General features: G+C 44.0%; 1 protein-coding gene across 7 annotated transcripts in view; it reads left to right on the forward strand.

Annotated features, from left to right (window-relative positions):
- Nucleotides 1-15,927, forward strand: part of Cacna1e (calcium voltage-gated channel subunit alpha1 E) — a 470,517-nt gene that overhangs the window by 383,689 nt on the left and 70,901 nt on the right. For 6 of the 7 annotated variants that reach the window (XM_041662539.1, XM_041662538.1, XM_041662542.1 and 3 more), the window contains exons 11-20: nt 2,195-2,248; nt 2,898-2,987; nt 4,256-4,465; nt 5,516-5,628; nt 7,638-7,750; nt 8,062-8,193; nt 8,641-8,713; nt 9,740-9,857; nt 11,856-11,923; nt 13,296-13,393. In XM_041662539.1, the coding sequence (XP_041518473.1) occupies nt 2,195-2,248; nt 2,898-2,987; nt 4,256-4,465; nt 5,516-5,628; nt 7,638-7,750; nt 8,062-8,193; nt 8,641-8,713; nt 9,740-9,857; nt 11,856-11,923; nt 13,296-13,393 (1,069 nt within the window). The remainder of the gene's footprint in view (nt 1-2,194; nt 2,249-2,897; nt 2,988-4,255; nt 4,466-5,515; nt 5,629-7,637; nt 7,751-8,061; nt 8,194-8,640; nt 8,714-9,739; nt 9,858-11,855; nt 11,924-13,295; nt 13,394-15,927) is intronic. The other variant, XM_041662541.1, reaches the window with a different exon arrangement.

Here is a 15,927-nt window from a genome sequence, read left to right on the forward strand (position 1 = left end):
AGGCATTGGTGGGGGCAGGGTGGTTTGAGCACATCCAGAGCCCTTGAAGTGTTTCTCAGAAGTCCTCAGCAGCCCTCCACGTCTTCCATCTGCCCAGGGAGCTCTCAGATCTGACCATTTCAAAGCCAGGCACTGTGCGTAGCAAAAGTGACTTCCGGGTAAGGTAATTAAGTTTGCTATGAGATAGTTTATCAAGGACTTGATTTTATAGTGGTACCCTACAAATGTGCTCTGAAGTGTCTCAAAAACCATGTATATCTGTATGAAGGAGCACCCCATCTGTGACACTTTATCTGCTAATGTGGAATTTCACCAGAGGCTATACTTGATAAACATTCAGAATGTGCTGTAATGGCTATCCTGCATGGTAGTGCCCAGACCTCAAAATGTTCCCTGGGAAACATATTCTATACGCTCTCAATTTTATATGTAGGTTAGAATTACACTAATAGCTTTACCCTTTTCTACCTGCCTACAAGTGCTTGTCTACTTGTTATAAGTGCTTCAATTAAAGCATTGCTTAGTAAGGTCTGCTGCAAGCTTTTGTCCAACAGCCTGGTTCTTTGGAAATGGTTGTCAAAGTGTCTATGGGCTATAGTAGGGTTGAGCTCAAAACTTAACCCTATCACTCTTAGAGGGACACCTTGGAACTCATCAGACACAGGACAGAGGGGCTTTTTTTTTTTTTTTTTACCTTTTGAAGAGGTTTCTGGTGAAGTTTACTCATAAGTCTTAGTAGAAATAATATTTATCAGTTGGTGACAGCTCACTGAAGTACAGGACTGCTTCTGAAGAGAGGGAGCCTGGGAGAAGCAGTTCCAGGAACCATGTGGTATCTTTTCACATACCAACAAAAGAGTGCATGTTCTGGAACCAACAGGTCCTTAATTCGCTGGCACCCGCTGTGCATTCAAGAATTGGTTCTGACACTAAACATCACCTGAAAGTAGCACACACCCTACAGGTTAAAGCCTTAGTCCTATTAGGCTATCCAACTTTAGAAACCAGGGAGTGGGATCTCAGATGGGCCCTGATTCTGCCTGTCCAAATATACATTTGGAAATTCTTATAATCCCTTCCTCTTATCAATTCAGTGATTATTATTTTTTTTAAAGAATAACTTCTGGACATCAAGAAAAAGCTCTTTACTGCTTATTATAAAGGATGCAGCGCATAAACGGTATAGGCTATGGATGCACAGGATAATGTATAGGATGAGGCTCAGCAGCCCACAAGCTCACAGAAGTGTTCACTGACCCAGAAACTCTCCATTGTCTGGGAAGTGTGTAGAGATTTCCTTACATGGATGTGTGGGTTAAATTATTGGTCATTGGTAATAGCACTGTGACTCCAGGCTCTCTTCTCTTCCTCAAAGGTAGAAATTGTTGAGTATAAGAATTTTACCTATCTGATCATGTCATTGAGGGTTTTTTTTTTTTTTTTTTTTTTTTTTTTTGGCTACCAGCTCCTATCCCTAAATTATCCAGGTTATCCAGGGCCCTTTCCTGCTCTGACTCATCTCATTAGCATACAAAAGACAGCTCTGTGGCAGGAACCAGAGATAAAAATGTGTGTGTGTACCTATAATTTTCTTATTATACCACAGGGGCCGATTCAGACTGCCCCACACTTCCTTAGCTCAAGCACTGCTCAACCAAGAGGGCTGAGTTGGTGGGGACACAAAAAAGGCACACCTTAAACCCTGCCTTTGCTCCAGGGACCCTTGGGCTCTGCCTCAGAGTAGTGAACATGTAAAAGTCAAAACATGGCCTCACTTCCTAAATGGGGAGACAGATGGTGTGGCCTGGAAGAGAGGAAGAAGGAAGTACTTTCTCAGGGGTTAGCAAAGAAAGAAACCAGGGTAGAAAAAAACAGAAATAGAACGTTTTCCCTCACAAACTTAGGGGGTTTTAACAATACCTCTCCCTCCTCCGCCACTGGGCATCTGTTGCAGTAGTGTGCACTTCGTCAGCGCCCCTCATAAGCCCCTCACCACACAGCCTCCTCCTTGTTCTGAGCAGCCTGTCTCCCTGGTGAGGCCCCATTTCTCTCTATGTTGGTGCCCACAATGAGCTCTGAACTGTTTTTATTCTCGCCGTGTTGCCTTAAGTCAGAACTGTCCCTGAGGGGTTTTCATTTTGTACAATAATTTGGCATTTACAGATAATTTACTAAACCATTTGTTCCCATACAGAGGAAGTCATGCTTGCTGAAGAAAATAAAAACGCTGGAACATCAGCCTTGGAAGGTAAGGAGGCTCGCTGAGCTGTGCTTCGTTGGCGTTAGCCCTCTTAGGCGGTGGCACTCTCTCTCCATCAAAGAGGAGAAAGAAAGAAGAGGGGGGCCGCACTGGGATTTGAAACACAAGTCTCTCCATAATAAAATCCCTCATGCTTTAAAACGATGAGAATTGAGTCACAGATTTAAATGCCTTTTAAAGTGATGGAAATGAAGCCCAAGTATTGCATTGTTCCAGGGCATGTGATTGATAGAGTTCAATGAAAAGACCATTATACAACTCATGGTCTATGAAGGGATCTTCTTTTAAAATGTATGGGGATCATCTTGGGTCCAGTTTCAGTACCGGGAAGTGCCATTGCTTATGAAGAGCCAGAACACGTAGATACGGAGTGTCTGTTTACCTACTGCATTTAGACTTAGATAAACTCCAACCAGGATTCAAAACCTATGAGCATCCGCGGATGCTGGCAAGCCCAGCATTGCCCGCCATTCTGTAGACTTCAGACTCCTCTCGCCCTGGTTCCGGTATTAAAGGCCAACACCTGTGTCACAGGGCCCTTGCACAAGGCCTCTCAGCCCACAGCCCTCAAAGTTTTGTCCAGGATGATCTGGGTGTACTTATGGCCTCTCACTGGCCTTCCCCTTCCCTGGCGTAGTGCTTCGAAGGGCAACCATCAAAAGGAGCCGGACGGAGGCCATGACCCGAGACTCCAGCGATGAGCACTGCGTTGATATCTCTTCTGTGGGTGAGTGATCCAGTTAGATCTTCTTTTACTTCTCTGGAGCTCCCATGAAAATGAAGATCCTGTCTTTTGAGAAGAACCCACAAGGAGCAAAAAGAACCCAAAGGATCCCGAATGTAGGGATGTAATTAAGGGAAGGCATGGGAATCTAACCTAGATGCCAATGGTTTGCAGAAAAGACGAAAGGACCAGGGGATGCTGTGTACATGAAACTCGGGGCTTAGGGTTCTTCAAGTGTGACAGGTGGATCTCATTTGCAGATGTATCCTTTCTCTCCTGGGTGTGACAGTGAGAACCCACGTTGGGATACAGGTTGAGTATCCCTAATCTAAAAACCCCAAATCTGAGCTGTGCTAGAATTAGACAATGTTTTTTTTTTTAACAATGCTGTGGCACCACAAGTGGAAAATTCCACACTGTGAAACTGGTTTATCTCACAAAATTATTTAAAATACTGTATAAAGCTACCTTCAGCCTATGCATATAAGAGATATCTGAAGCATAAATGGATTTTATCTGTAGACATGGATCCCTCTTCCAAGATACTTTATCATATAATCTGATATCTGAACTGTGTCTCGTCCATCTATTTTGGATAAGGGATACTCAACCCATATTTTTCAAGGATCCTCAGGACCTATTTCTTCTAGTGACCCACACGGGAGAACTTGAAGCCATTTGCTTAACAGAGTAGCACCATTCTACTTCCATCTTGTGAAACTTAAACTAATTCCTTTTCACAATCCACTGATATGACTACAGTTCAATCCTAGGTTCTCTTTCAGATTCTGGTTCTTGACAGGTTTCTTCCTCCCCAGAAAAAGGGCAGGATCTCTCACTCCATCCTAAAAAGCAGAAGAGACTTACAAAGCCCATTGCTGCTTTATGTTGCCCGTGACAGAAATATGACAAAGCAGCAGGAGGATTCCGGTGTCTGAAGCATATTGAAAGGGAAAGGGAAGAGAGAAGCCCAGTCTCTTACAGATACATTCCCGATCCTGTTAGGACTCGAGATGCTGGGTGTCTACCTGGTGTCCTGCTTGGGAATCTTTCAGTTTCCTAGGACTTGAGAGTGCCTGGAGAGGAAAAGCAGGGTCCCTCCCTGTGGAGATTACTTAGCCCATAACATAGGGGTTGCCCAGGTCTGCAATGTGCCGGTCACCTTGTCCTGGTACTCAAGCTGTCCAACTTTCCCTGTGGATGCCATCTGATCATTGAAGGTAGGCCTGGGATATTTTGTAGTCTTATTCCTCTTCATTTCCCTTCCTTAGGCACACCTCTTGCCAGAGCCAGTATCAAGAGCACAAAGGTAGATGGAGCCTCCTATTTCCGGCACAAGGAACGGCTTCTGCGTATCTCTATCCGGCACATGGTCAAATCCCAAGTGTTTTACTGGATCGTCTTGAGTGTTGTGGCTCTCAATACTGCCTGTGTGGCCATTGTTCATCACAACCAACCCCAGTGGCTCACTCACCTCCTCTGTAAGTGAATAGCAATTGCTATCCCCTCAAGTGAGGGGTTTGGTTTTATGTAAAAATGATTGAAAGGACCTAAGGCATGCTGACTGTATACACTGAAGGAAGCCAAAGCTGCAGCAAGGCGGGAATGGATTATCAAACAACTGCTCCTGGCCTTTATTATCTGCAGGGGTAAATACTGCTGATGAGTTAACACATGAGTGTTGTATAAACGGAGCTTTGCTTTTTTCTCCTGTACCGCCCAATCCCAAGGTTCTTTTAAAATAACCACTCAGAAGCTTGATATTAATTACAAACTATTTGGCCTATTTACTCAGGCTTATTATTAACTAGCTCTTACAATGGAATTAGCCCATTTCTATTAGTTTATATTTTACCATGAGCCCATGGCTTGTTACCTCACATCTTTCTTCCCAGATGGCTGCTGGCATCTCTCTGACTCCATCTTTCTACTCCCTGTATCTCTCCTTGGGTTTCCCACCTGGCTCTATTCTGTCTGATTAGTGGCCAACTTGACTTCTTTATTAACCAATGGTAATAAAACATATTCACAGTATACAGAAAGGCATCTCACAGCAGTGTCGTATCTTGGGTCCTAGAAGTTTCTTATGGGGATTCAGTGGTATAAAGAATTTGAATTACTGAGAGCTAGAGATAAAGTCCAGAGAACAACAAACACATCAAATGGATCAAAAAAAGGAACGTAAATGTGTGGACATGATTGCCTCTGGGTGTCAGTGATGGCCAGGAGACTGTGATATATAGATGAGGGTACCTAGCTTCTTCATTCAGGTCACAGCACAGACCTTTCTTCTCTGAGGGCCACCCTCTACTAGAAGGCTAATGGTAACCTTTCTCATATTGCTAAACGGCAACCATTGGTTGGGCTGGGGCTCATCCCAGAGCAGAATGCTCAGAAAATAGGCTTTGCCCGATGCTATCTCCTTACATACTGAGATCTGGGGGCTTCTCTACAAGGGGTGTGTGTCAGGTGATGGGCAGAAGAGCTCACACCATCTCTGGGACAAATGATTCTGTTTTTACTATTTTCAGACTATGCAGAATTTTTGTTTCTGGGACTTTTTCTGTTGGAGATGTCCCTGAAGATGTATGGCATGGGGCCACGCCTTTATTTTCATTCCTCATTCAACTGCTTTGATTTTGGGGTAAGTCCTCGGAAGCCTGCATGTCCTTCTGTTTCATGTTGATAGGCCCCGGTTTTAGATAAGCAGCTTGGCCTGTCACTCGGCACGAGCCACTGAAGTCAAAATCGTAAAAGGAACATGTGTATGATGAGATAAAGGGAGTTCAAAAGTGAATGGATCCTTGCCAGCCAAAGATTTGTTTGGTTTTTTTTAAAGCCCTCTTTGAGTTTTAATGTTTCTATTGATGTGGAACACATATCCTAAAGTGTACATTTAACTATATAGCTCAATGAGATTTTACAAAGCTACACATAGCCAGAATTTTGAACCACTTATTATCTTGGGTGAAGTCTGGGAGAGCAGGACAAAGGACTTAATTCTAGAGGTGGCATTAGAAGGAAGAGGTTATACATTTGTTTATTTTCGAAAATGAACATAAATGTCTAGGTATGCCCTCATGTGAACTCACACACCCTTGTATTAGCATGACTCCTTGCAGAACATTCCGTCTAGCTGCTTGCCTTCGGTATAACATTTAGGTGTGTGTCTTGTTAGTAGCGTTCAAGGTACATTCATGCACATTTATTTCCTGAACTGCTTACAGGAGTCCTGTTCAAGGTATGAAGTGTTAGGGATTAGCCTGCCCTCTATGCATAAGGTGATAGACACCGCAATGCTTGGTTCACATACCTGATTTACATTGGAACAGAGAAGCAGGACCTTAGGTTTCTGAGCCACCTCTCTTTCTGCCAAACCCATTCCCTTTTCTGCCAAAGCTCCAGTCAGCTGATGAACAGTTCTGAGCACTTGCCAATCTAGATTTTCACCAAGAACATACAGTTCTGAGTACAGGCAACTCCCAAGCATGATAGCTGGTGAGAGACTGTTTTAACCTTGCTCTTCTCATAGACACACTCTCAGCATTGCTTTGAAGATGCATTTTCATTATTTCCCCCAGGACAATGTCTACAACACAGTCAACATTCCATAGTGTATAATCACAAAGTAACTCAAAGCTAGCCACATGCCCAAATACTCGGGATGCTGAAGTCAAAGACTAACAAGTGTGAGGCCGACCTAAGCTATGTAGGAAATTACAAGGTGACCTGGGCTATAGAGTGAACCCCTGTTTCACAAAGCAAAAGTTGGGAAGGTGAGGGATGGCTTAGCAGTTAAGTGTGCTTACTGTCCTAACAAGGACCTCCAGTTAGGTGTGTACCACATGTCAGACAACTCACAATCACTTAGAGCTCCAGCTCCAGGGGGAGCCTATGATTCTAGCTTTTGGGTCACCTGCACTCACATGCGTACCTACACCTACACATAACTTACAATAATAAAACTAATTTCAGAAAAGCAGAAGTTGAGGCTGTGGTGTTGATAGACCATTAGCCTAGCATGTGCAAAGAAGGCCCTGGATTCTACTCCAATTCCCACAAGCAACAACAATCTTGAAATGGTAATTGCAATTATGACTTCCTATAGCAATCATACCCTATGTCAGCACAGATATTATTACATTGAGGATTTACATGGAAAGGTATTTAACACAACAGCACAGAAATGTTCTCAGCCAAGTTGCAGTCTAGAATGATGAGAGAATGTGGACCCTTTCTGGTATTTTGATAGGAACACAGCCTTGACTAACTCACACTGGTTCCTATGATGTGAGTACCTCTCCTTTTCCTGTGTTTATAAGGTGATATGAAGCAGGAACATCCATTGCTATCAAGTTTGTGCAAAAGCGGTGACTATGTATTGTAATTTCATGAAGGTCAAATCAGTAAACCAATGCCGAATGAGCCAGTTTAAAATTAGGAAGGAGGGGGCAACAGTGGGGTGTGGGTGCCACAGTATGGTTTTCTTTGGTAGCTTCTCAAGTGTATCATTTGATTAGAGTTAGGACTGTCTGAGGAGAGAGATTCTCAATTTCCCCAGAGCCCAATGAGAGTTGATAACAATGGACTAAGTACCAAGATGCTCCTGTCTTCTCTCTCATTCTTCTCACTGTGGCTGTGTTTATCTGATAGGTGACAGTGGGCAGCATCTTTGAGGTGGTCTGGGCAATATTCAGACCTGGTACATCTTTTGGAATCAGTGTCTTACGAGCTCTCCGACTCCTAAGGATATTTAAAATAACCAAGTAAGTGATGACATCTGGACTCCTCCCACCACCTTTGAGAACGGAACTCTTATTCACTTCTCTTCCTTGCTTCCCCCTTCCTGCTCCATCTCGTACATCCTTCAGCTCTCCCTTCTCTAAAGACCAAACTAGAAAACTGTCAGTGACAAGACATTGAATGACACATTTCCTAGGGGAGGATCATGCTGCTACCACTGCATCTTCCTGATACTTGAAGACAGTTTATCTCAGACTTGTAGGGTGATGGCAAGCTAGCCTTGGGGATGACTTGGTACTGTGTCAACAGCTGTAACCTTGTCTGGATTCCCCAGGTATTGGGCATCCCTCAGGAATCTGGTTGTCTCCTTGATGAGCTCCATGAAGTCTATCATCAGCTTGCTCTTCCTCCTCTTCCTCTTCATCGTTGTCTTCGCTCTCCTAGGAATGCAGCTCTTTGGAGGCAGGTAAGGGCCAGGGGGGCTTTCCACCCAAAGGAAGCTCTGAGTAGTCTTAGGCCTGCAAGTACCAAGGTGACTGATTTGGTGTGTCAGCGTCCTGTTTGCTCTTGGTCTGAATAGTCTGTGGATGCACATGAGAAGCAAATGTCTCTGCTGTTATTACATATACTGAAAAGGGTTTCTGTTGGAGGGCCTAACCTTTGGAAGCTCTCCATGAAATGATCAGGATGGAGCCTCATAACTGCCAACCAGCCCAAACTCTGTCTTATGACTTGTACCTTTGAAACCTCATCATTTTTTTTTTCAGAAATGGGGTTACCATCTTCATAGAGCACACGGGATGGAGAGCTGTGGGTGGGGGAGATGAGGAGAAAAGAAGTGATGAAAACTTTAATCTTGGGACTGGGAAACTTGGTAAATGATGTCTTTATTCTCCCTGAATTTCCTTTTCAGGTTTAACTTTAATGATGGGACTCCTTCAGCTAATTTTGACACCTTCCCTGCAGCTATCATGACAGTGTTCCAGGTATGAGGGCAACTGACAGCTCAGAAGAGCAATCTGGGGACCCATAGGCCACACAGTAATGAAGGCAGTGTCTTGAGTGTTAGGGCTCCTGTTTTGAGAAGAGAGCATTATCCCTCCTGTTTGAGAAATCATTACAATAATTCCTTAAGCTCCTATGCCTCTGTTACCACCAACAAAAGGGTCCTATGACAGTCACTAGTTGTTCTTCTTCCCACACCTGTAAACCTGCAAGACCTCAGATTTGAGACATTCAGGCATCACATTGGTGATTAGTATAAAATCTGGACTATTTTCTGACCTGTATTCAGTTTATTGAAGTAATGGGATATCTTTCCCCTGCCATCTCAAAACAGTAGGGACAATTAAGAGAAAAAAAAATTTAAGTCATAAGGAAAACTCAACATCAGTAATATTTTAGACTCTTACAGCTGAAGAAAAATACTGCTTAGGCGGTCTCTGAGGCTGAAAGCACCCAGCTTCCCACCTAAAACCACTGAGGCCTTTCCAATAGTGCTGCTGTCTTGGGAACAATGTGTTGTTAGCCACGGGAACAGTCAGGTAGTGATCAGACCACCAGGTCCATGTAATTCCCACAGACTGGTCAACCTGGGCATGGGAAGGACTCTGAAATATGATGAGCAGGAATATTTCTCCTTCTCTTTTTATGCTGAATGTCTGTAATTCTCTTCCTTATAAAAATATGATTATTTGCTGGGTGGTGGTGGCACACACCTTTAATCCCAGCACTCAGAAGGCAGAGGCAGATGGTTCTCTGTGAATTCGAGGCCAGTGTGGTTTACAAGAGCTAGTTTTAGGACAAGCTCAAAGCTATAGTGAAACCCTGTCTCAAAGCACCCCCCCAAAAAAAATTAGTATTTATAGAAATGGCTTTTTCTCCTACCTTAGCAGGAAGTCAAGTGAAGGGATAGATGGAAAAGATCCATCCCTTGTATCTTGCCCTTCACACTGGCCCCATCTTTTCTGCCGAGCCAGAGTCTTGACCTGCTTGTTGTTTGCTCCACATAGATCCTGACGGGGGAAGACTGGAATGAGGTGATGTACAATGGCATCCGCTCCCAGGGTGGGGTCAGCTCGGGCATGTGGTCTGCCATCTACTTCATTGTGCTCACCTTGTTTGGAAACTGTATCCTGCTATGGTGTTCTTCTGTAGTGTTATTACTTCCCTGTACCAGCCTTTGAGGAGATGATGGGGTGGTGGTAGGAGACCTGGGGTAGGTAAGGTGAGAGGTCATAGGCAATGCTCGCTCATACTAAAGGAAACAAGATTTCCATCTTCAGGAATTTGTATGCTAATTCTGGGAAGAATACAAGCATTAAAAAGATGTAATTGCCTAAATCTACAGTATACAAATAATACCATGTAATGCTTATATGCTGAATGGTTGGAAATACTATGAGTTCTGTAAAATATATGAGGCCTGAGATGATTGTAGACTGAAACAGTGGGCAGATCATAATACTAGTGAAATAGTTACATATTTATAAACAGCAGAGTCTACCATGTCATACAATTTCAAAATAAATATAAGTACCAAAATGAGCACTAATACCATTAAGTATTAGTAGTTATTATATTGATGTTATATGTTGAATCATTTTTGTTATGTAGGTGGTGGTTCATCTATTCCTTACCTCCTAAGACAAAAGAAAATACTAGATCACATCAAGTCAATATAAACCTTTTAAGGAAGACTAACCATGAAATTCTATATATTCAAATCTTATACCTCATGCTCTATCTATTGCTGAGGGAAAAATAAATACCCCGGCAAAAAGCAACTTAGAGGGGAAGAAGGTTTACTTTAGCTCACAGCTCAGTATCATGTGGTCCATCATCATGAGGCAGGCAGCGCACTCACCTGAGACTCAGAGCTGCTAGTCACCGCTCGTAGTCAAGTGCAGAGAGAGACGAGTTAAAGCTTATGTCAAGCTACTGCTGTTCTCCTTCTCTGCTATGATGACCTGAAACCTGGCATTGGGAGGTAAAATAAACCCCACTTTGGTTGGGGTGTTGGATCACAGCAATGGGAACAAGACTGGTGGAAAAATCTAGAGCAGGAAGATTGGGGTTTGAGTCCCCTGGACACTCTTTGTTAGCTAGATGTGTGGTCTTCAGAAAAGTCCCTTGTTTTTTTGGAGATTTTGTTTCCACATTTCAAAGGAAGAGAACGATATCTCCTTTACTAATTGTAGGCATTGAATGAAATAATCATTAAATGCATCTTCTAAACCGTGAATATTTGTATAACTATGAGGTACCTGGGGGAATGAAACTCACCTTGAATTGGATTATAGAGCTCAGTGGGAACATTCTGAGGCAGCTGCCTATAGCCTCACAGAGAAGAAAGGCTTTTGTCCTGAGGACTTCCAGCGCTTGGAACAGACTATAAACCAGATGTGAGAAATGCACAGGAAGAAACTACCTAATAAGTCACAGGAATGGAAGGCCAGTTTGTCACAATGGCAGCCTCTTGATTTTCCTGTTACTCTAAGGAGCCAGATCCATCCTTTTATGGTTTATTAAATTAGTTTCATGTTCCACAACATACGGGTCTCAAACACAGAAAATTGGGACCTTAGGAGTTAGCATATGTAATGGAAGTGGACTTCAGAATGAATTGTGTCCATGCTGTGACATTTGTCACATGAATCCTGGGAGTTCTCTGGGAGCCTAAGAAGAAGACTAAGAGAAGTAAGTCAGCACCCTTTCTAAAAAGCTGCTGGTCTCCTTTTCTTTGGTTTTGGTCTAAAGTGAGATTCCGGCCTTCCAGGAGGGAGAGTCGAGATGAGTACTGACACTCAGCTCCCTGTCCATCGCTCAGTGATCCTTTTATTTCCTATTGCTAGTCATCAGGGCCACAGCTGTCTGAGGGTTTCCCCACCATACTCACCCTTCCAGGTGGTTTGATTCAGGCTTTTGTTCTGTGGAAAGAGGCGATATGTGGAAAGAGGGAAGACATAATGTCCTGTAGAAGGAAGTTTCTGTCCTGCCTGGTCCCTGCCACTGCTATTTTAAGCCACTGTTTCCAGTGTTCAGGCAGAAAAGTTCTGGAGAGACCCTCTCAGACTTGCTAAAGCTTTTTCCTTTGCTTGCCTGCCCACCCTTAACCCATACCCACAGACACACTGCTGAACGTATTCTTGGCCATCGCTGTGGACAATCTGGCCAATGCCCAGGAATTGACCAAGGTAAGCACTATATTCAAGAGTCATCTTCTGGAATGTCTAACCATCTTTTAGATGGTTGGAGAGTCACACTTCCATGTGGGAAGCCTGGTTTACTTTCACTGAGTTTACTGAGCTTTGGTTCAGCATGGGTCTCTTGTGGCATATAGAAAATATCAGCATATCTCTGTAAGCACTCACATGGGTCATTCTCAGAATTACAGAATGCAAAACCAAGGAAAATAGTAGAACTCTAGATTTTTAAGCTCTGCCTCTGTTACTACGATCTGTGTCAGTGTAACCTCAACTATGTGACCAAAACCTCAAGGACTTGGATGTAAGAGTGTTCAGGGGCATCGCAGCTCCTGCACTAAGGCTACCAGCGTAATCCGTCGGCCATGGTCATTCTAGGAAAGTTTCTATGAAATCAGATACTGTCAGTCTCAAAGAGGTATTCCTTTCTTTCATGAAATTCTCCACTCCCTGGGAGGAGACAGTTATTAATTACAGTGGGGTGATCTACAAAATAGGTAAAAATCCTTGCTGCACAATGTAAATTTGGTTTTAGGAAGGTACACAACATCTTGAGGCTTTCTGAACTTTTCCCCCTGCATCTATGATATGTTGCCTACTCTTCTCACATCTCTTAAAACCCTCATCTCTATAATACAGAAAAGAAAATATGAGCTTTAGTATTTGAAAAACCAGTTTCGAAAACTACATCTTTCCATTAGTGGCTGGTTTAGCTTTGATGGACGTACTGACCTCCATTAATGCCAGCTTTTGCAGATATAAGATGGAAAAGACATGCCTGCCTACCTGCCCCACCATATTACAGCAAAATTCAAGTGGAATACTGCATGTGGAAACCATCGCAGGCTAGGGAGATGTGTATATTAGAATACTTCTATCAACTAGCTGGACTTACTTCCTTGTTGTCATGGCTTCAAGCAAGAATATAGCTGAGGTGATGCTGCAGAGATGCTCAGCAGTAAAAAGTGTTCCAGAGGGCCCAGCTTTAGCTGTAAGCACCATATGGGGTGGCTCACAACTGCTTGTAACTCCAGTTCCAGGGGAATGCAATGCCTTCTTCTCCCTTCAATGGGAAATTGCACACATCACATCACACACACACACACACACACACACAGAGTTTCCATCTTTCTCTTTGTAAAACACCTAAAAAATATAGGTGAAGAACTTTGATCTCTGCCTAGAAACCCATATGCCATACAGGGAACCTCCATGACAGGGTTTAACACCTGTTTTTTTTTTTTTTTTTTTTTTTTTTTTTGCTTACCTCATCTTGCTTGGGCTTTGGGGCTCTTGGGAAGGGTTGAAGGAAGCTATTCTCTTTATGTCAATCCTAGATAAACTCTCTCTGCTTTGTGTCTAGGACGAACAGGAGGAGGAAGAAGCCTTCAACCAGAAACATGCATTGCAGAAGGCCAAGGAGGTTAGCCCGATGTCTGCACCCAACATGCCTTCTATTGAGTGAGTAGGCCATCCAAACGCTGACCCTGGGCTTCTGGGGCTAAATCTAAGTCTTCAATGCCTGTAATAATCAGCCGCAGGAAGCACCCCCTGTATTGGTGAACTGTCCATAGGGCAGGTAATCAGAATATTGGTGGGGGGGGGCACCACTTAGATAAATCTAAGAGGCACTCTCTGTGTAAATAGAAACCTAAACATACAGAAGGCAATTGTATGGTGTGCTGAAGGAACTGTTCCCCAGCAAGGTCCAGTGTGGCTTATAGAGACCCAGGGGGACAGACGATACGGAGAGCAGTGAACTTGGCACCAGCCGGTACTGAGGTCCTAACCTCCAGGTGAAGGATTTAGCATGTATTCAAGTTGAAATCACGGGGATACTTAACACGGAAGGATGTAGCATCGTGTGGTTTCCACTTTAAAGCATCACTCTGTTCCCTAGAAAATGGGTTATGAGGACCCAGCATAGAAGCAGTGAGATGCAGCTGCTGCTAGCGTAAAGTGGGTGTTGATGAGTTAGACAAGGAAAGTAGCCATGGAGGAGAGTTCTACTCAGTCTAGATTTTAGAATGTGAGCCAGTGGGATACATTCATGGATTAAATGTTAAATGCAGTAGGGGTAAGAATAAAAAAAAAGACAGAAAGAGAAGAAATAAAAAATTTTCACCAGTTTTATAGTTTGGGGACCTAGACAGCTGCATGGAAGGTGGGAACGTTTGTTGGTACTTCGCAGAGATAACAGAAATCCAGAGTTCATTTTGGCCACATTGAATGTAAGATGTTTCTAAGGCATCCAAGTGTGTGAATAGGCTATTGGTTACACGTGTCTGGAGCATAAAAGAGAAGTTGGGATTAAAATAAAGATTTGGGGGAAGTCATTTGCATTTAGATGGTATTTAAGCCATCAGTGTGGGTGAGATGACCGAGGAAGAGTGGGGACAGGGGAAGAGTGGAGCTGAGGACAGAGCCTGAGCATGCGCTTCTCTGGCAGAGGAGAAGCTGGGAAAGAGGCAAGGGAGTGTAGCTAGGGGGCCAAGTAACAGAGGAGCGTGGTGTCCTAGAAGCATACATGGGAGGAAGCAGGGGTACTGCATGCTATTGGAGCACTCCCAATGGGGACAGAGAAGAGATTACTGGATTTGGTAAAACAGAAGCTAATTTAGTGGCTTTTCTAGTAGCTTGGTAGAAACAGTGTCCAAATGGAAGAGACTTGAGACTGAATGGGAAGCTGATATGGAGGGGAGCTACGATCACTCTCCCAGGGTCCAGCCAGGATCTGTCCTCCATGGGAGAACTGGGGGACTCAGTACAGTCCTGCACAAGCCAGGCCTCTGCACTGTAAAGGGAGCCAGTAGAAAAGAACCACAGAATTCCTGACGATAATCAAGGCATGCAGGAGACCTGTGTGAGGGGTCCTGTCATATCCGTGGGAAAAGTGGGAACCCACTGAGAAGTAAAATATATCCTGAGCCTACTGGTCCCTGTCAACCAGTACTTAAAGCCAGAGAGAGAAGAGTTCTTGGTGGCCAAGTCTTAATGGGAGGGAGGATCTTCTGAGCAGTTTCTACCTCATCCATTGTGACGCTCACCATTCTATGTGGGGTCTCCTTTCTCTACTGTTGGCTTGCATTTGATTCCCAAAGCTGAGAAGGCTTGCCTTCTAAGTCCCTTTTCTGCAACTCTGAGAAAAATAGAAGTCCTTAAGAATTGATGGGGGAATACCAAACAACTCCTTCCTCTTCAGACCATTCTCTGGTTCTGAGTAATTTCTACCCTGCTCCTCTGAACTCATAAATTTTGGCTAAAATCACACACACACAGGTATCCAGAACTGCAGATGGGTAGGACTTGCTGCCGCCAGGAGTGGGTGGTTCTATTTACTGAGACGAGGAAGCTTGGGGGAGAGGAGGCTTTGGAGGGATGTGATTGGGAATGATGATTGGCCCAGAGTAGAAACTATTTATAGGAGAGGGGAATGAATGAGATGTGGGTAGGCATGGGGCTGTGGGAATTGAGCAGTGAGCATCGGTGCAGAATGAAGGTGGAGTAGGTGCTGCAGACATCCACAGTAGGATGACAGCAGGGCCTTGGTTGCTGTCCATATGCCATGTCGTGTGGACTGCTGCTCGGAGGGATCTCGGGGGATGAGTGCCTTGCTCAGGCGTGCCTCTCAGCAACTGATTTCCGGCAAGCAGAGTTGTGGCTGCCATGGATAGCCATGCAGCACAAACCCAAGTGTCCCAGTGGTAGCCCTAATTGTCACTAACATGCTCTGTAGCCTTAAAGAGAACCACTTAGGACCTCAGAGTTTGCCTCTGTTTGCCCACGTTTGGGATGGGAAGGAGGACTCCTGCTCTTTCTGCTTTACACAGCCATTGTGACCTATACACAGATCACGTGCACACGAGTTAAGAGTTAGTGGCTGCTTCTCCATGTGGTTTTGGAGCATGACAGCAACCTGGAATATTACTACATGAGTAGACAGGTGCAGTCAAGTGTCAAGTATATGCCTGACTATGTGACAAAGATTAGTTTCT

The sequence above is a fragment of the Microtus oregoni genome, unplaced genomic scaffold (genome assembly GCF_018167655.1).
Source record: "Microtus oregoni isolate MIOR12 unplaced genomic scaffold, Mior012 000013F_ref0000133, whole genome shotgun sequence".
NCBI lineage: Eukaryota > Metazoa > Chordata > Mammalia > Rodentia > Cricetidae > Microtus > Microtus oregoni.